We start from the raw sequence: 18,736 nt of genomic DNA, 5'->3' as shown, positions 1-18,736 counted from the left end.
ATTGATCAGTGTGCTTACTGTGATGCTACTGTGGTAGTGCTGTGATAGTAACGTCTCGTACAGTCATCGGCATTAGCGCTGTCATCGTCGCCCGGCCATAATTAGAGCCATAATGCTAATAATAAGCCCAGATGTGCGGAGTGAAGTGTGGCCAGCTGTAGTGCGGGGCCCCCTGCTCCTGGGTGTCACGGAGGCCGCTGGGCTGGAGTGGAGTCAGCGCTGGGCCGGGGGCCGCGGTGACAAAGCCGGGGAGTGTTCCGCACTGCCCCAGCGCCACAAAGCAGGCTGTGTGCCCCGCGCCGCCGTGCTGAAATGTACACTGTGGCCTAAATGCTGCTTCAGTGCCGTCTCAATAGGAGCCGGACCTCTTATTGTACCTCCTATAACAATAAGCTTTTTTTCCCTCCCTCTCCCGCTGTCTCTCTCTCTCTCTCTCTCTTTCTCTCTCTCTCTCTCTCTCCCCCCTCTCTGCCGGCCCTGCGTACGACGTGCGTTTCTGTCCGAAGAAAAGCCCGTTCCTGTACTATCTGTCCAAGACCTTCCTGTTCTTCCTTCCCTGTTTGCTTGTCCTATTTTTCTGTGCCCGCACAGGCGGCGAAGAGACAAATGGCAGTATGGTTTTTTTTGCCCAGCTCCACTAGCATGAAGGCATCTGGTGGAGTCAGGGGGCACATGCGTGCGCCTGGCTGTGAGCTTGCAGCTTCTCTACAGAAAAGGGGAACTCCTGCTCTGGGACTCCCCAGGAGAGCATAAGGGTGTGTTTGGTCAGGGTGGGGTGGGAGTGGGGGTGTTTAGGGGGTGGATGGGGTGGAGAGTCGGGGGTGTTCCCACTCGGAAAGGCTGCTCACATGAGATGGGCCTCTGAGACAAAACAACAGCACCGCATGACACTCACATGACTTCCCCAATCATTCATCGTCACGCTTCTCCACCCGGCCCTCGCGGGCGCAGGGCTCGCTTTATCTGCTGCATCCATCCCCTGATGCTGCGCTCGGCGGCACAGCACAAAACGAATAAGGAGACCCGTTGTGCCTTATATTTCGAAATAATTGGAGAGAGGGGGGAATGAATGGCTTTAATTTGAGCTGTAATTACATACTGTATGCAGAGACATCAAATGAGGAGCAAACAATGATGGGTTTATCATTTAGGCATGAAGTATTATTATGCGGATGTACGCAGGCTGGGGTTGTGTGAAAGGAGCAGCAGTATGTGCGTGTAGTTGTAGACAAGGCTGCAAACTGCACTGAGCTCCTGGGTGCGGGTCTCGCCTGATGCCTGTTTTCCCCTCTCTCTCCCCCGCCAGTGACGTCGGCTCTTGGGCTGGACTGCACCTCGCTTGCGGCCCGCCCCCCGCGGCCCCCAGCCATGGCCTCTCGGATCGGCCTGCGCCTGCAGCTGATGCGCGACCAGCTGCAGCAGGAGGAGCAGCGGGAGCGGCAGCAGCAGCAGGCCGCCGGCCTCAGCTACATGCAGCACCGCATGCCGGTGCCGCCCACCCCCGCCATCAACACGCCCGCCCAGTTCCAGCCGCCCATGCAGGTGCCCATGGAGGTGCTCATGGTGAGTGTTGTGTGTGAACCTGCAGAGGGGAGGGCCCTTTGGGGTGGGGTGGGTGGGAAAAGTGTGTGTCGGAGGGAGGGGCTTGTGTTAGGGTGGGGTGGGTTTTGTGGGAGGAGGGGCTTGTGTTAGGGTGGGGTGGGTTTTGTGGGAGGAGGGGCTTGTGTTAGGGTGGGGTGGGTTTTGTGGGGAGAGGGGCTTGTGTTAGTGTGGGGTTCGTTTTGTGGGGAGAGGGGCTTGTGTTAGGGTGGGGTGGGTTTTGTGGGGAGAGGGGCTTGTGTTAGGGTGGGGCGGGTTTTGTGGGAGGAGGGGCTTGTGTTAGGGTGGGGTTGGTTTTGTGGGGAGAGGGGCTTGTGTTAGGGTGGGGCGGGTTTTGTGGGAGGAGGGGCTTGTGTTAGGGTGGGGAGAGGGGCTTGTGTTAGGGTGGTGTTGGTTTTGTGGGGAGAGGGGCTTGTGTTAGGGTGGTGTTGGTTTTGTGGGGGGAGGGGCTTGTGTTAGAGTGGGGTTGGTTTTGTGGGGGGAGGGGCTTGTGTTAGGGTGGTGTTGGTTTTTTGGGGGGAGGGGCTTGTGTTAGGGTGGGGTTGGTTTTGTGGGGAGAGGGGCTTGTGTTAGGGTGGTGTTGGTTTTGTGGGGGGAGGGGCTTGTGTTAGAGTGGGGTTGGTTTTGTGGGGGGAGGGGCTTGTGTTAGGGTGGGGTTGGTTTTGTGGGGAGAGGGGCTTGTGTTAGGGTGGGGTTGGTTTTGTGGGGGGAGGGGCTTGTGTTAGAGTGGGGTTGGTTTTGTAGGGGGAGGGATTTGTGCGAGGGTGTGGTCTGTTTGCAGGGGGAGGAGCCTGTGAATGAGAAGGACACTGGGTGTAGTTAAGAGCCTGTATATGAGGAGGAGACTGTGGGAGGTGTGTGGAAGGGGGTTTTGATGTCAATAGGAACCTGTGTATGGGAATTGGGCTGTTGACAGGGAAGAGTCACTTTAGGAGAGAGGCCTGGATGCGGGGATTGGTCTACGTTTTAGGAGGAGTCTTAAGCAAGGCCCAGTGAAGGAGCGTTTTCAGAATGTTTTCTGAAGGTGTGCTTCTGAGCAGTCGGGTCTTGCTGGGGGGAGTAGCCTAGCCATTAGCCCCATGTTTAGCTAGGCAAACAAGACAGGTTTGACTCCTCCAGGATTTGCTTAACTGTTGTGGTATGCGTGGAGGTGCACATTCCATGCTAATTGCTATTACAGCCACAATTTAATATTTTATATACTTTGTTCCCTCTCTGAAAGAGCTGAAATCTTGTAGTACAGCCGCCAAACTTCAGCCAAATTCATTCACTAAGTCCAAATTTCTTCCGATAATAAAGAATGAGTTGGTGGTGGTGGGGGTTGGGGGTTGATGGCGGAAATGCTTCAGGGGGATTTAAATTGAGCAGCAGCGGCTTTTTGTGAAATGGCCTCCCCGGGATCTGCCTCTCCTTCACGTCTTGCCAAACGCACTCCCCCCCACTCCCGCCCCACTCCCGCCCCACCCCTGGACTCTTTCTCTCCGGAGCAAGCACGCCGCACAAGTCAGTGAACCAGCATCGGAGCTTAATCTGTCGGGGGGCAGCAGTGGGCGGCGTTCTGCTGGCCCACCCCAGCTGTAGTAGCAATGTGAATGGCCCCCGGGCATGCGTGGAGCCCAAATTAGGGGGATTTGGCGCTCCAGTAATCCCCTCACGCGCCACCGCCGGTCTGCCCCAGCCAGGGGGAGGTTTAAGCTCCAGGCAAGGCGGTTCCGGTCGGGCTCGGCGGCTCAGGCCGGACGCTGTGTGTGAGCGGAGGTAACAGGAAGCAGCAGGTCAGACGGGGAGTCGGGCCCGAGGCAGAGAATGCGGTGGAGCAGCCGCCAGGTACAGAGAGGACAAGGAACACGCTACTCTGACATGCTGTGCGTGCGCGGGAGCATCTGAAAAGGAAGAGACCTGAAGAGAAAAAAAAAAGAAGAAAAATGAGGCGGTGACATTTTTCCGCCTGATTCCGTAGATGCCTCGGAACGCTCTTATCAGCCAGGTGAGTGCAGACAGGCACCGGGAGGCGAGCGGCGTTTGATAAGCGGCCCACACGTCACCCTTGCGATGACAAACTCAGGGATTCTCGCACAGAACTCGCCTGGAAAATGTCAACCCTTGGTTAGACTTTTTAACGTCGCCAGAGGTATTTCTGCTATTTGCTCGCACAGTCATCCTGTTCCGCTCCCCCGTTCCGTCTTGTTTTGTTCTGATAAGGCGTGAAGTGAGATATTGAAGGGAAATATTGTTATGATTGCTGTAACTGTCTCCCCTCCCCTCCGCATATGCCCTGGGTGCTCCCGCCCGACTGCTGTACACATGCCTTTCCGAGCTTAAATGCGTATTTCTTTTATATAGTTCTGCCACTGTTCAGTAATGTGTCCATCTGTAATGGCGGAATAACTCAAAGTTGTTCATTCTGATGAAGATTAGAGTTCCAATTAGAGCTGTGCCTACTGCAGCTAATCTGTGTGGTCTTGGATGGATGGGGGTTGTGAGATGATGTTTGTGAAGTGTAAAGCTGCATTTTGTTGCTGATTATTTCAGGAAAATGAGATGATGTTTAATTTTGCAATAAATATCTTGTAATAAATATTTTTGTATAGGTTGGTTTGTTGTGCAGAAGAGAAAATGGGCATGAATTGGTAATTACCACAAGTTTTCTGTTTCCTATTTTTTTGCAATTCCATTGTTGCCATTTTGGTAACGTATATTTTTCTTTCCAGAGTTTGATACCTACTGATAACGTGCAAATTGAATGTTGCATAGTTGAAATGTGACTAATCATAATAGTAAGCACACAACCATATTTTGCTGATTTCAGGGGGTTTGGAATTGAAAAGAGGTTCAGATTTCAGACACAACTATACAATAGTGGCTTTTCTAGATATACTTTACTCTATGTAAATATTGGGAAGGTCACTGTTTATTAAAGCTTTTGGTATGGTGGTAATGACAGTAACACTGTTGTTGTTACAGCTCCTTATGTATGTGGGTCAGGAACATGCACAGGCTAGACTACAGTGATACACACAAGTTACCCATGTAAACACTGTCAGTAGTGCTATCCCACTATGCTTTTCACCTGACAAAAATACCAGCATGCCTTCCTGTAAGTTCTGTGCTATAAAATTAATCCCCACTCTAAAGTATTTTTTTCTGAATCAGTGCAGCTGGACAGACAAAGAAGCTTCAGAGCACACTCCAAAATATAATATGAGCCCCAGCACAGACACAGATAAAAATGTCTTCTCTGCTGAAATGCTGCCTGTGGCCGGGTTTTTGTTTTGCATGTAGAGGCCGTGGAGCACAGCTCTATGGCGACTGCTATATTAGGAAGGGAACAGCGTGTGGTGCAAGATTGCACGGCTCCACAAGACGTACTGATGAGCCTTAGATCACCGCAGGTAACCAGATACAAGGTCTGACAGGCCCGGCCACATAAATTGCCGCACCAAGTCGGGGGTTTCAGCGCCGCAAAACACGGGCCGTGGCGGATCCTGCTGCGAGATTTCACCAGACATATTTGTCCCTTGTCCCACATAAACAACATTGCAGGGTTGGAGCACGGTGTTGAGGTTATGGTGACCGCCTCCAAACCCTAGGTGGGGACACTGCGGAGTAGTTAATCACCCTGGGTGAGGTCACATGCTAAGCAAATAAAAAAGGTAGTCTAATATACATTAATCTCTGCCTTACTGTAATTTCAATCCTGAGGTGGCACAGCAACTGGGGTCCAGACTGACCTTCACAAGACTATTGTGTAAGCATTTGTCATCGAAACTCAAAGATTCTTCCCCACCGTGCTGCAAGAGTCCTTCCTGGCATCTTGGTGTTACTGCTGAGTTGCTCATTTGTTTTTAAGATTCCGAGTCTTGCTCTGAGCAAATGCCATAAACCAGTGTCTTAGTTATGTATTTATTTTTGTTTTTGTTGGTTTGTTTATCACCCCTTCTTAAAATGATTTGCTGGCTAAGTGTTGGATTGAGTAGGTTGAACAGCATACTCCTTCCCATCACAAAGAAAACACACACATACACACCTGCAAATACCCATGCACACACACTCACACTCACACACACACACACACACACACACACACACACACACACACACACACACACACACACACACACACACATACACAAACAAACACACACACCTTCTATGGTGAGCCAACTAAACCAAAAGCTAAAGTTGAACAAGTTGCTCAGATCATCTATAGGGGTTACAACCATTCTGGCAGCAAGAAGCAGAAGAAGCTAGTGGGGGTTAGTGGTGGTTTTTTTTTTTTTTTTTGCAGAAAGTAAAGAATTCTCTTAATTCTTCCTAGCTTTGATGTGGAGGAATGAGGCCAGTCTGGCACGACCTCTCACCCCCAGCGCGGGGCCTCTGGGATTTGCAGAGCTCTCTGAGGGCTTCTTAGCCCTGTCGCCCAGATTTAAAATCCCGCCATTACATAAGCGTCTGGGTCCGTGCCTGGAACAGAGCCCGCGGGGGTGGGGGGCGCAGAGGTACGGTGCATCTGGGGCCAGGGTTTAGAATGGCAGGTGCAGCATGGAGTGGCCGGGACGTCCCGTACGATGACACTCACTCAGGCTCTGGCAGGACGTGGAGTTCCTGGCAGTCTGAGCAGGGTTTGCAGGCAGAGGGCCCGCTGAATGGGCTCTATAAATCAATGCTATAAATGCTGCAGTGTGCTCACAGCAGCAGTTCACATCTGCTTTAGTGTTGTGTGGAGTGGAGGTTTTCCGTGAGTAAGAGACTTGGTCTGAATTTCCCCGGGGAAAAGTCCCGCATCAGTGAACCTGACCACACCTCTTCCTCCTCCCCTCCCCTCCCCCCTGCCCCCCCCACAGGTCCAGACCCACCTGGAGAATCCCACGGACTACCACATCCGCCAGTCCCAGAGGCAGCAGCTCAAGGAGTATCTCTCCACCACCTACGCCACCAAGCAGGTGGTGCACGCCGTGGCCGGGGTGCAGCCCTCACCACCCCTGCCCCCGCCCCCCGGGCAGTCAGCAGCCCCGCCCCCTCTGCCCTCACCTCGCCTCCGCACCGAGCAGCTCATCGGCTCCGCGGGAAACAGCGCCCCCAACAGCCCCATGGCCATGCTCAACATCGGCAGCAGCCACGAGAACGAGGTACCTGCCTATGGCACACGCCCCCTAGAATCACCCCTCTGCACCCCGGTGTAGCGCTGCTTCCTGACCACCGCCCTCACAGGCGCTTGTGATTGGTTCGCTTGTTGCATGTGTAAGGCCATGGGTTATTCCTGTCAGAAAAAAGCCACTTATCTCCCCATAATCTCCCAGAACAATGTATTTGCCTGCTGCCAGAAAGTAATCTCAAGGAAAAATGTTAATATGGATCTAAAAAAAAGTATGCTCAGGGTTACACTTCTCTTGGTCACCAAATTGTTTTGAAGTTCAGTCATTTAAGACAATCGTTACCCTTATGACCTCAGTCTTTCCAGGCACAGGCCTTCCTGGTACATTTCAAAATGCATTTTACTCTTTGGTTATTTGAATCTGGGATTGTGTTCATACCCTGTGAGCTGCTCTGCTGTAATGACTGCGGCTAAAGTCAGCGTGTAAATAACCGCTGCCAGTAACAGTCACTGTAAACAGCAGCAGGGTGAGACACCAGCTAACATTCTCACAATGTTAATGTAACAATGAAACTGAGTACCGTGGTGTTTCAGTGTTGCCTCGTTGTTTCGCGGATGTTTCTTGGTCATACGAGACCATCTGTCACAGTGCTCTCTTACCTTCATGTCCCGGTTATCGCTTCTCGTACCTTCTTGTACCAAGCTTCACTCTGTGTTGCTTTTGAGCGTCGAGCCAGCAGGTGGCCCAACCGCTTTGCCCGTGGGAGCTCATTCGATGCCTCCACCTCACCCGTTCAGACACCGGCAGGGCGCAGATATTATTGACTGAATCATACCCAAAGGTCAAAGTGTTAACTTCATTGTCAGTGCTGTTTAACTGCCCAATTATGGCCGCAGCAGAGTAATTACGGTTTAAAGAGTGACAGGGCTCCCGGCACGCTGTTAAGACTTTGGTCCTCTCCGTACCCTCCCTGACAGCGGTCTCCACTCAGGGTTAACGCTGAGGGCAGCCTCACTTGCAGGCTCAGGGAGCACATCTGTCAAAAGGAGATCTCCAGGCTACATCTGCAGGACAGACACCCCAAGAGCAGGGAACTGCAGAAATCTAAGTCTCAGTTAGTGTGTTTGACATATTGCACTGCTGCAGTGTCCATCGATTGTGTCTGTTACCTTGTAATTGATTTTACCCACAGGCAAGTCAGGAGTCAGCAGAGGTACCAGTTTTACTTAATACAGTGTGGATATCTGGTATTGCTGTTTTTTGGGGTTTTTTCCTATGATTGTAATGCAAGTTTGGAGACTCCTAGCAACAGTGCTGTAAACTTGTAAATTGTTGATGTTTTGTTTTTTCCTTCTTGACCAGATGGATGATGTCATTGATGACATCATCAGTTTGCAGTCCAGCTATGATGATGTACAGGCGTATATTGACCCCGTGGTCCAGATGCCCAACACAGTAAGTAGCCTTCGCTGGTGCATATACTGAAGCATATATACATCAATGCAAGCGTTTGAGTCATTGGTGTAGGAGTGCATTATACACTGAGGACTGCGGGAATGAATCGGTCTCTTCATACGCTCTGCGCGAGGCTATTCTTGTTTAGGTCTAATTGCGGGCTCCCTTCTGTTGTGTAACAAACCGCATGTGACTCCTCATGGTTGTTAAGAGGAGCTCTTCTTGGCTGAACTTTTTCTCCATTAAAGGGCTCTCACAAAAAAAAGTCTTTGTTCCATTCACCCGAGCACCCTGTGTCCCTGGGTGCAGATGTGTTGACCCCCAAGAATTCGATAAAGTTGTGCTATTGTTTTGTTTTTATGTTTTTTTTTCTTCACATGGCATGGTATATCAGAATAGTTTTTTACTCAAGATTCAAACCAGCCCAGCATAGTCCGTGGCTGTTTTATGTCGTCTAATGGGTAACTTCTGATCTGCCTTGAAAAGAACAGTTGCCTGCAGTGAGCATGCATAGGAAATCTTCCTTTCCCTGTAAGTGCTTAAGTGGTTCATGATATTTACAAGAGATTCCGAAGAGGGAAAACCCTGCCCCCAAATAAAGGAGAGGATTTTGCAAGTCTGCAGAGAAGGACGGAATGCTTCCCAAAAACTGCCCGTAAAAAGTCTCTCTCTTTCTCCGAGGCGAGCCTCAGCACTTTGATCCAGGGTTATTCAAAGGCCCCTATCAAATTAACAATTAAGCTCTGTGCAGTTAGAGTTCAACTTGTTTACAAGACATTTTTGAAGGGGGACCATCAGCAGGAGGAGAAAACAGGCTGAAAGTCCGTTGAGGGGAAAGTTCAGTTTTTTTTTCTGCCGAGGACAATTAGAAGAGGGCAGGTCTAGGAGCATCAGGGTTTAGTCTGTCAGGGTGTCTGGGTGACAGCAGAGAGACTCAAGAAGAACCGCCAGCATCGGGGGGACATTTTGGGCAGGATGAAGGAAATGGGAAAAACGTATGCCATCGTGGAAGTGATCGAGGGAGAGAAAATCCAGCTGGTAAGCAGAAGACAGGCTTTTCCCAGCCAAATGCTTGGAAAAAGCAACTCTTTTAACCTTGTCTATATGGCATCTAATTAAATCCCAACGTGGAGTTAGGGCTTGAGAATCCTGCCATTCTCTGAGAAATTCCAACCAGCAGCCCATGAGCAAAAAAAAAAAAAAAAACTTGACCAGAATTTTTTTTGAACTCCATCACTGAATTTCTTAGTAGCAAATACTTTGCTAACTAGAAGGTCACTGGAAACCTTTTTTTTTAATTCCTCGGGTCACACATTCAGACAGATTTGATAGGGCTCTATTGTGTTTGCCTCCTATTGAATTGGCAAGGACAGGTTTCTAAAGAGCTCCTTCTCAGTCTCCTCTTTGTTCACCACTGTGGAGGAATGTTGCGGAATGGAGCGCTGTAGAATTCTCATCTTTCCACTCCGCGATAGCTTCCATCTACCTGATTGTCTGCCGCTCTGCTCTACACGTTTTTTTTTTTTTTAACGCAACAGTGTGCGAGCGATCCCGAGATTGATTGACTTTGGTTATCGATTAGCCTTGCGGGCATTGTGCTCCATTGTGTTTGCTAATCTCTCACAGTGAACTACTCACCTGCTCTAGCTGGTGTCTGCCACTGTGGGAGAGGATGTTTTATTAAAATCGAGAGTGACAGAAGGCAGCGTTTCTACATCAGCTTTCTGCCTTCGCAAGCGGTGACAAAAAGAAACCGAAATGACCCTGAGTATACATTGCAAGCTCTACGCTGACAGTTGGCACCCTTGGTTGTGCTGCTGCCCTGCATTTAATTTTTGCACTAATAAAATGAATACTCACTCAATGAGTGAAAGCCACATTCTGCTCCAGCGGGAGACTTAGAGGAGCATGGTCAGTCTAACCGCTATAGCACTTTATCCTTGATTTTGAGTAACTGGTAAAGCGTAACGTTTTTATGCTTGTACCTCATCTGTCACCTGTGGTAAGTAAAATTAACCGAAAAAGTTTGTATGGAAAGTAAGGAAACGCTTGGCTGTATCTTTCACTCAAAAGCAAAGGACATCACACACAAGGTTAGAATGTCACCCACAGGTTGTTCGTTTGCTGCAGTTCTTAAAAGCTATGTATTAGTAACCTGGGGGGCGGGCATGAAGTGAGTGCTCCTCAGGCCTCGTCTGAGGCTGAACGTTTCACAGTGGAGGTGCGGCAGAGACAGCAGCTGCGCTCTGTCAATGGGACAATGCTGTTCACTTTCACAACCCGCTGATGATAAACAGCCCCGATCGCACATTCATCACCGACGCGTGAACGGTGAGGGAGGGGGTCAGCACGTGTGCATTCTAGCCCTTCCTCTAACCCCCCCCCAACCACCACCACCACCACCACCACTACCACCCTCGCGGTTTTCATGAAAGAAATTCTTCGGGGGATTTTAGCGTCGGCTTTCATGTCAGGCGTGCGGTTTTTATGGCGAGGTCCGTGGAGATGCCCTGTGATGCGCCCGCTTTGATCAGCGGCTTGCGGGCTGTGTCCGGGAGAGACAGTGCAGCGGGGATGAAAAATCCCCGCTGACGGCGGGACAGCATCACGGTGTCTGCCTGCGTCTTGCCAGCGCTGCAAAACTGCGGTGCATTGTAAGATGCAATGACAGGTACGCAGGTCCTGCAGGTTTAGCTGTGTGGCAGCCAGGATGTTTTCCTCAAGGTTGCAAAGAAGACATTGTCACAAGAGATTTTATGTGATGTGGAGTTTTCTCCTGGCTTTTTTGCAATAAAACCGTCATGTGTAACTCCTCCTTAAATTATGGCTATAAGGTTAGCTTATTTTTGTGCTAACTTGTGTTTTCCTTTGTATCAATTGGAGGCATTATTTCAATAGGAGGGCACCTCATCTTGTCCCATGTGTTAATTAGTCGCAAAAGTACTTCCAAAAATCTGAAAGACTGTGACCCTCCAGGACTTGAATTGCTCATTCCTGATTTGTAATTTGAGTTCAACAGGAATATATTTGCACAAAGTATATGAAATAAATCTTCAGGTCTTAACTGTACAGGCAAACTCAAAATTAAACACTAGATATTTGGGTTTTCTAGCTTTATAATCAATGTTTGTTTGTTTCTCTTCAGAAGTCTGCACGATAAGGTATCTGCGGCGAGATAGCCACTTATCTGTCAAGCCTCATTAGCAGCACAGAAGACCTGCGGACATTTATATTGACGCGTTGAGATAGAATACAGGATATGACGGGGATAAAACAATAAAGGGGCGATAAGAGATGACGTGATAGCTAAGCGCTTCTCTCTCCTGGGGCTCAATTCACGGGTGCCATATTTCTTTTTTTTATCTGCGTTTTATCTGAAGGCTATCTCAGCTTTACAGCTCCCGGCCAAAGATGCAGACTCAGCCCCACTACTGTGGGACTGCTTCTGAATGCCGCGGTTTAGCAGGGTAGCGTGGGGCGCATTGCGGTGTCATAAACTCAGCTTTCAGGGAATTTCGGTGGGGCTGTATTCTTGCATGGCAGCAAGGGTTGTTCTGGAAACAAAAAAACACTTAGGGAGATTGTGCAAAAAGGTGTGCACATGCTAAGTATTTGTTGATTGGCTTGGCGAGGGCATTGATTTGCTTCTCTCAACCAAACACTTTGCCTGGGTTTAAACTTGTCCAGAAAAGATACAGTCAAGCTCAAGTCAGTAGTATGTCCTGGTATCAGTAAGTATTGATCAAAGAACAACCGTAACTTTCTTGAGTCTGACAATGTTACTACTTTGATTTTAAAGATAGCTGAAGATTTAAAAGCATTTCGCATCTGGGATTGATTATGGTTCCTTCGGTTCAATTAGACTGGTGACAGGTTTGAATCCCAGTAAAGAACTGTACCTGGTTCAGCTGATTATAAAGCACGCTGCATACCACCTTGGCCAAGGTTTTGTGTAGGTTTTTGAAAACGCACTTGCATTCTGATGACCGCCCTCTGTTTTGTGTCCAAGCTTCCCCTCTCCAGTAGCCACCTGGATGTGTACACGGCTCCCGGGATGTCCGCTCCCGCCATAGCCATGACCAGCAACTCCTGCCCAGCCAACCTGGCCATCAAGAGGGAGCTGTCAGGTGGGAGACCGGCCTTGCAGGTCACAGTCACAATCTCAACCGCATTGTGACCAAAACATGACCGCAGCATTGCGGCGACACCAACAACACACAACCACTGAATCTTGAGTTTCCCCACAACCAGCCAAAAGGCGTACTACGGAGTTTTCCTAAACAGCAAATTTGATTTCACTTGTGTTGTGTAGAGGCCCTATAGACCCTATAGAATTGAAATGGGGGGACAAGTGCTGTGAAAAGTCACTGAAGTTAGTTAGACCGACTGTTGCCTTTTAATCAGAACAAAATACGCAGACTGTTCATGGTCTTGATTGATGTATTGTACATGCAGCATATACAGTATGTGAGGTTTAATACAAATCTGTACAAAGTGGACTTGTCCTTCAGGAATGGAAAACTGGGATTCTGAATGTTGCCAATTGGAATGTTGGGACAGATACAGCAGCTGAACCCGCAGTGAAGGCTCATCACCTGAATTGCTCCTGTAAATATTTAGCTGCCTAAGTGTAAAGTATGTTAAATCGGAGCAATGCAAGTCATCTTGGATAATTAAGCCATAAATTATATACCACTGCACATGATGGCTATAGAAATAATTTGGCTTGGTCTGAAGTTTTTAACCTGTGGAGAATTCCAAAACAGAACTACCTTTAGCTGGAAGTGACCCTTTAAAATGTCCTGGAAGAGCCCATTTGCCACAGGGACAAGCGTATGATTTCCTGTACCCTACTACTAGAAATATTATTAGCCCTTGAGAATCAAACCTTAAACTTTAAGCTCACCAGCCCAATCCCTCAAGCACTTAAATAAACTTGCCTCTCCAGTAGGACGTTATTTCGCAAGACAGCTGAGCATCCAGATTTGCGCCCAGGCCAAACAAGGTGGACTGATTGCCTTTTGTTTTTGTAAAGATGCAGAAGCACGAGCAATGGCCAAGGAAAGACAGAAGAAAGACAACCACAACCTGAGTGAGTGAGGTTTTTTACGGTCTCTCACTGTTTAAAGTGCACCTGTTCTGACATTCGCACCCAGCTCTGCTGGGAAAAATTATGCTGACAACACGCAAACTCTGGTGTATCTTTAACCTGCAGGAGTCTGCTGGGGTGGCATTAAAATCTAATTGCCTGTGATAATTGTCAGGTAGAAAGGGAGGTAAGAGGGGGTTGCGAGCATCGGGAATGCCATAGGTTAGGAGACTCTCAACGTTGCCAAGAGTGGCTTTACACAGCGGTCATTGCATGTTTAGACATTCTTGGCTGCATATCCTACAATTACAGTGTAGAAGCAGTAGGGGGAGCTCATGCCGTGTATTGTGCTAAGTAATAATGTCCTATAATCTGTATCTGCAACAGAGGGGTGGATCTTCAGCGCAGTGCATTTATGAACAAATTGTTGAGGACAGTGTGTGAGAAGAACACAAAGGGACTTGCAGTTTCCCTTCTTGCCAGTTTCCTTGTTATTATCACACACTAATGCGGTTAAAGGGAACCTACAGTGCTTCAGTGAGAGAATGATTTTTTGAAAGACGTATTTGAAAACGACTGTGAGGGAAAGTGCTTGGTCGGATGCACAGAGTACTTTGCCTTGTAAGCGCCATTGATGTGGCCCGGTCTGTGCTTGATACAGTCTGTCCATCTTACCTTTGTCTCTGATAATCCTTTTCAAATAGTACTTGACCTCTTCTAGAAGAGTTGAATACATCAGTAGCTGCCATTAGACGCAGTGTATGTATGAAATGATAGATGTAAGGTACACTAAACATGTTTTGAGAGATGAGAGCTCTGGAATTAAAAAAACGTAAATGCTCTTTGGTGTGTTTAAAAGGTAGAGAGTGCCCTCCACCACAGTCCATAACTTTTTCTTTTGTTTTCGGTCTCCATCTGGTTCTTGGCAGTTGAAAGAAGAAGAAGATTCAATATCAACGATCGTATCAAAGAGTTGGGCACCATGATTCCTAAAACGAACGACCTGTAAGTCTGTCCTTACTGCACTTCCTTGTAATTTCTTTGTAAAATTCTAGTTATTGACAATCATTTTACTGATGCTCTTGTGCATTTGCTGATTTTAGAAGTGCATTTAATGCCATTGATTCACGCTCTCAAGCAAAAAATAAATAAAATTGAAGGTGTTACAGGTTACAAGCTCATATTATGGATCAATGAGCTTCCTAACAGCTTGGTCCTGAAGGAACTCTTCTCAGGAACTCTCTGTGTTCAGACAGGAACTTTAAAGTCTAGAGTATGTTACAGATAAAGAATCTCTGCTATTCTGAGAAGGCAGGGTATGTTTTGAAGCCCCTTTGGGACAGGAAGCTGACAGTGTCACCTCTTTCCCTCCTGTCCCTCCTGTCCCTCCTGTGCTCCCCTGTGGCCTCGATCCGCAGGGACGTGCGCTGGAACAAAGGCACCATCCTGCGGGCCTCGGTGGAGTACATTAAGCGCATGCAGAGGGATGTGCAGCGATCCCGGGAGGTGGAGAACAACTTCAAACGCATGGAGATGGCCAACAAGCAGCTGTGGCTCCGCATCCAGGTACGAGAGCAGCGGAGGCGCCAGGAAAAACACCAGCACAAGAAACCTATCGCCCTGTCATTTTGGCATTCACCACCTTGGACTGGCTGTGGGTGACTGAACCTCTAGGTGTCACCGTCCAGCTTAAGATGTCATAGATTTCCTGTACTTGTGCTGTTAATGTTTCATAAATAAATGGGATTTAGCAATCAGGAAAGATTGGTCTGTAGTGGGATTAGTTGTGTAGGTTAGATTTGTTTGAGTAAAGGGGAGGTGTGGTTCAGGAAGTTCAGTCAAGGCTAATTACTTTGATAAAGCAGAATCCGCTTAGAACAGAAACAGGACTGGGCACCATTTGTGTAGGTAATCCACATCTTTTTCACTGTTTTCTCCTGCACGATGTAGCTAGGGCTTTTCCCCTCTTTCTCTGCTGTGTTGACCACCTCATATATTTTACTATCTGGGTGAAAAGCCCTTGTCCTCATTGAGCGTTTTCAAAGTGATTTTGTTGGTCTCTCTTTAGAGCAAATATATGCCTCAATGCTGGTCATTATACAATCAGCAAATACCTTACAATTAAGAATGGCTTATTTTTTAAACAATTAAGCAATCGGATATTAAGTTTAGTAGGTAATACATAAGTGCTAGGTGGCTTAGAGTTCAACAACTAATCTAGCCAACATTTTGGCTATTTATTAACTACATTTATTTATTTTTTTATCTATCTATTTATATATGGTTCACTGTCTGTTTAAAAACAGGTTGTACCTTGCTTTTTAAGGTCAGGATAAAGAATGATAATATTATTAAAAAGTGGAAACGTCACACTGCTAATTTGCAGTTTCTTGAACTTCCCAACAAGTGTATGTATGATCACACAGAAATATTGAGCAGTAAGTAAGTTGACCAGTAAGCAGTAAGTAACTAAGACCAAATGAGATGGTCTTAGAGGTACAAAGTGCTACCATGTACTTAAAATATGGCATCACCATGGAATTGTGCACCATTATTTTGGTGCCCACCCTCTGACTGGTAGAGCCTAAACCCTGAAAGCCCGTGTGCTTCTTCTACAGGAGCTGGAGATGCAGGCCCGGCTCCACGGCCTGCCTAGCAGCTCCCCTTCAGGCCTGGGCAGCGCGGAGCTCCTGAGCCCCTTCGTCAAACAGGAGACCAGCCCCGAGGAGAAGGTGCCGGGGGAGTCCCTGCCTCCCCACCCCCACCAGCAGCAGAGACAGCTCCCCCTGATGGCCCAGCACCCCCAGCACCAGCAGCCCTTGCAGTACCCCTCCGTTGGAAGCTCCCAGCACTTTGACTTTGCTCAGTCGCTGGACTTGTGCGACAGCGGGCAGGGCTACGCCGACCCCCTGTCCCAGCTGACCGAGCTTTCGTCCCTGGGCGGCACGGGGAAGAAGGGGGGAGAGCTGGGCTTCATGCTGATGGACGAGGCGCTGTCACCCCTGGGGGGGGACCCCCTGCTCTCCGCCATGTCCCCGGAGGCATCTGTGGACAGCAGCCGGCGCAGCAGCTTCAGTATGGAGGACTCGGATATACTGTGACCTCTGTCTCATGCTCTCACACACACACACACACACACACACACACACACACACACGTGTGCTCACACACATCCATTCACATAAGAAGCACATAACTAGAAACATAATCAACAAGGACTCAGATATACAATGACCCTTGTCTCTCGCAGACACAGACACACACGCACACACACACACACCTGTTTAGGTAAAATGCACACATAACATTAAGGGCTCAGATAAAGTGTGACCTCTGTCTGTGTCATACACACACACAAACACAGAATTACTTACATAGAACAATAGCACAAAAATACAAAAATGGATAGCCCAGATATACTGTGACCTCTCTCACACATACATGCCCATCCACGTACAACACACATACAGATAAGTACGTACTCATACACACACATTCACACATAACATCCACATGTACTCAAACACAGAAGACTCCTAAATGCTCTGACCCATCAGCTGTCTGTGACTTTTCATCCCTTTATTGTTCCCTTCTTCCGAAATACTGAACACTTAAGCTGTACACCAGCGCGACCGCCCCCTCCATACATACATAAATACATGCAACACAGCCTCACACACACACACACACACACATGCTCTCACTGCAGGGTTCCTGTTCTCTGAAGGGAAAAAATACATCTGATATATAAAAATATCTCAGCTCCCCTGTCCAAGGCTGACACGCGGCCCACATCACTGGAAATGCACGGACAGATCTCAGCGTCCCCTGGTACATTACCCATAATTCTCCACCCTCAGTCCCACCCTCTCTTCTGTCACTCTGCCTTAACTGTTCTGAACGCCACCGTGTCTAGAGGTTAAAATAAAAGAAAACGTGAGGGAAAAATGAAGTTTAAACGAAGACATGAGGCAGCTTTTCTCAGTGGTTGTGTCCCGAGAGTGAGGTAGGATGAAGCAAACACGCGACAGCGGCGGTACTGTCGCAAGGACGGGGTCTACCACCACGATCGACCACTGGTCGGCATCGCACTGCATACCCGAAAGCCCGTCGCAAACACTCAGGTGTTATCCTCCAGGAAAACAAGCAGCCTCCACAGCCACATCACCAATAACAAGAAACTTCTGCCAAAACGCCTTGTTAAAAAAAATTGCTGGTCCTCTGGACTCACGCAGGCGATTGTTTTGTGGTTAGGGAAGGGAAAGGAAAAAAGCAAGTGGTTCTTTAAAGAGGTGGTCTGGTGCTAACGTACTAGTGTGGTGCACAGCAGATGGAAAACCAGTGTGTTGCATGGCGAACCCATAGCGGCCAGCAAGTCTCATTACACTCAAGGAATAGTGGGCTTCAGGGCTGGGCTTGAATCATAGCACTAACTCACATGGCAGTCACTAAGTGTAAGCTTGTGCTGACAGTGGCAATCTTACTTGACTGAAGGTTGCTTGTACTACAGCAGGCTACACACACTGATAGCTCTGGATCTGTCCTTTGTGAATTGCTGGAGGGTCAAAGATGCAGATAGATGTAGATTGATTTAAACTTGCTTATGAACTGTGATGAAATAATTGAAGGAGAAAACGAAAGAAGTGAAAAAGCAAATGAAATGGATTTGTTGTTCTGCATAATAGATTTGTCTTTCTGTTTCTCCCATGCCGTAGCACTGGAATCCAATATTATTTTATTGACTGTGTTAAAAAAAAAGGAGGTTTCATGAAGTGAAAGATTTATTGAAATGTTTTATGCCTTTAAGCCACTTAAGTGTATTTTATTTGTATATGTCCTTTCTATTTTATTTTATTCCAAAGTGACCTTCTTTTCTATCTCCAGAGCCATTTAGATATTGGAATATTGAAACCACTAGCCTAAGTATTACATGGCAAGTGAGGAGCCATATAATGCAGTATATTTTTCATCGTGTTTAGGAATGTTTTATCTATCTCATCAGGCTTTTAGGAAATAATTAAAAATGTATTATGTCATTTTTATATGATTTGATTTTTTTAACCGCATATATATTCAGCAAAAAAAGACAGTTTATTCTTTACTTGCATTCTGTTTTACTTGTGCTTTTTGAATGTGACTTTTACCTACTGTACAGTTAACTTGAGCTATGTGATTTTTATTTAAGGAGCCTGTAGCTCTAGGCTACCTGCTTAGGTAATAGGTAATAGAAAATCATTTTACTCCTGTAAAAGAAATGTCTGCAAAGTTTAAAAAAGAGGAGTTCTTTTGCCCCTGGTGCACTGCAGTCTCTGTCCTGCTTTGAGTATTTTATTGATTACTGATTATTATTATGTTGCTGTTTTATTTCTCCAGCAAGGAGAAGAGACCGACATCCAGCCAACACTCCATAAAGCCTCATTATTCCATATGCAAATCTTTGACTTGGTGTTGCACACAAAAACCAGCAATAAACATGAGGCTGATGTTTTCAGTGGTA

At 47.6% G+C, this 18,736-nt stretch overlaps 1 protein-coding gene across 6 annotated transcripts in view; it reads left to right on the top strand.

Moving 5' to 3' along the window:
* tfeb (transcription factor EB) overlaps nt 1-16,929 on the top strand; it is a 35,456-nt gene extending 18,527 nt beyond the window's left edge. For 3 of the 6 annotated variants that reach the window (XM_036530459.1, XM_036530461.1, XM_036530460.1), the window contains exons 3-10: nt 1,307-1,563; nt 6,444-6,728; nt 8,058-8,150; nt 12,160-12,277; nt 13,186-13,242; nt 14,169-14,244; nt 14,658-14,805; nt 15,858-16,929. In XM_036530459.1, coding sequence (XP_036386352.1) covers nt 1,369-1,563; nt 6,444-6,728; nt 8,058-8,150; nt 12,160-12,277; nt 13,186-13,242; nt 14,169-14,244; nt 14,658-14,805; nt 15,858-16,340 — 1,455 coding nt within the window. In that variant the 5' untranslated portion in view covers nt 1,307-1,368 and the 3' untranslated portion in view covers nt 16,341-16,929. Of the gene's footprint in view, nt 1-1,306; nt 1,564-3,119; nt 3,587-6,443; nt 6,729-8,057; nt 8,151-12,159; nt 12,278-13,185; nt 13,243-14,168; nt 14,245-14,657; nt 14,806-15,857 lie in introns of those variants that run through there. The other 3 variants (XM_036530462.1, XM_036530465.1, XM_036530463.1) reach the window with 3 other exon arrangements.
* The last annotated feature ends 1,807 nt before the right edge of the window (nt 16,930-18,736 follow it).

The sequence above is a fragment of the Megalops cyprinoides genome, chromosome 6, assembly GCF_013368585.1.
Source record: "Megalops cyprinoides isolate fMegCyp1 chromosome 6, fMegCyp1.pri, whole genome shotgun sequence".
Classification (NCBI taxonomy): Eukaryota; Metazoa; Chordata; class Actinopteri; order Elopiformes; family Megalopidae; genus Megalops; species Megalops cyprinoides.
Note: the sequence above shows the minus strand (reverse complement) of the source record. Positions and strands in the feature narration are given on the sequence as shown.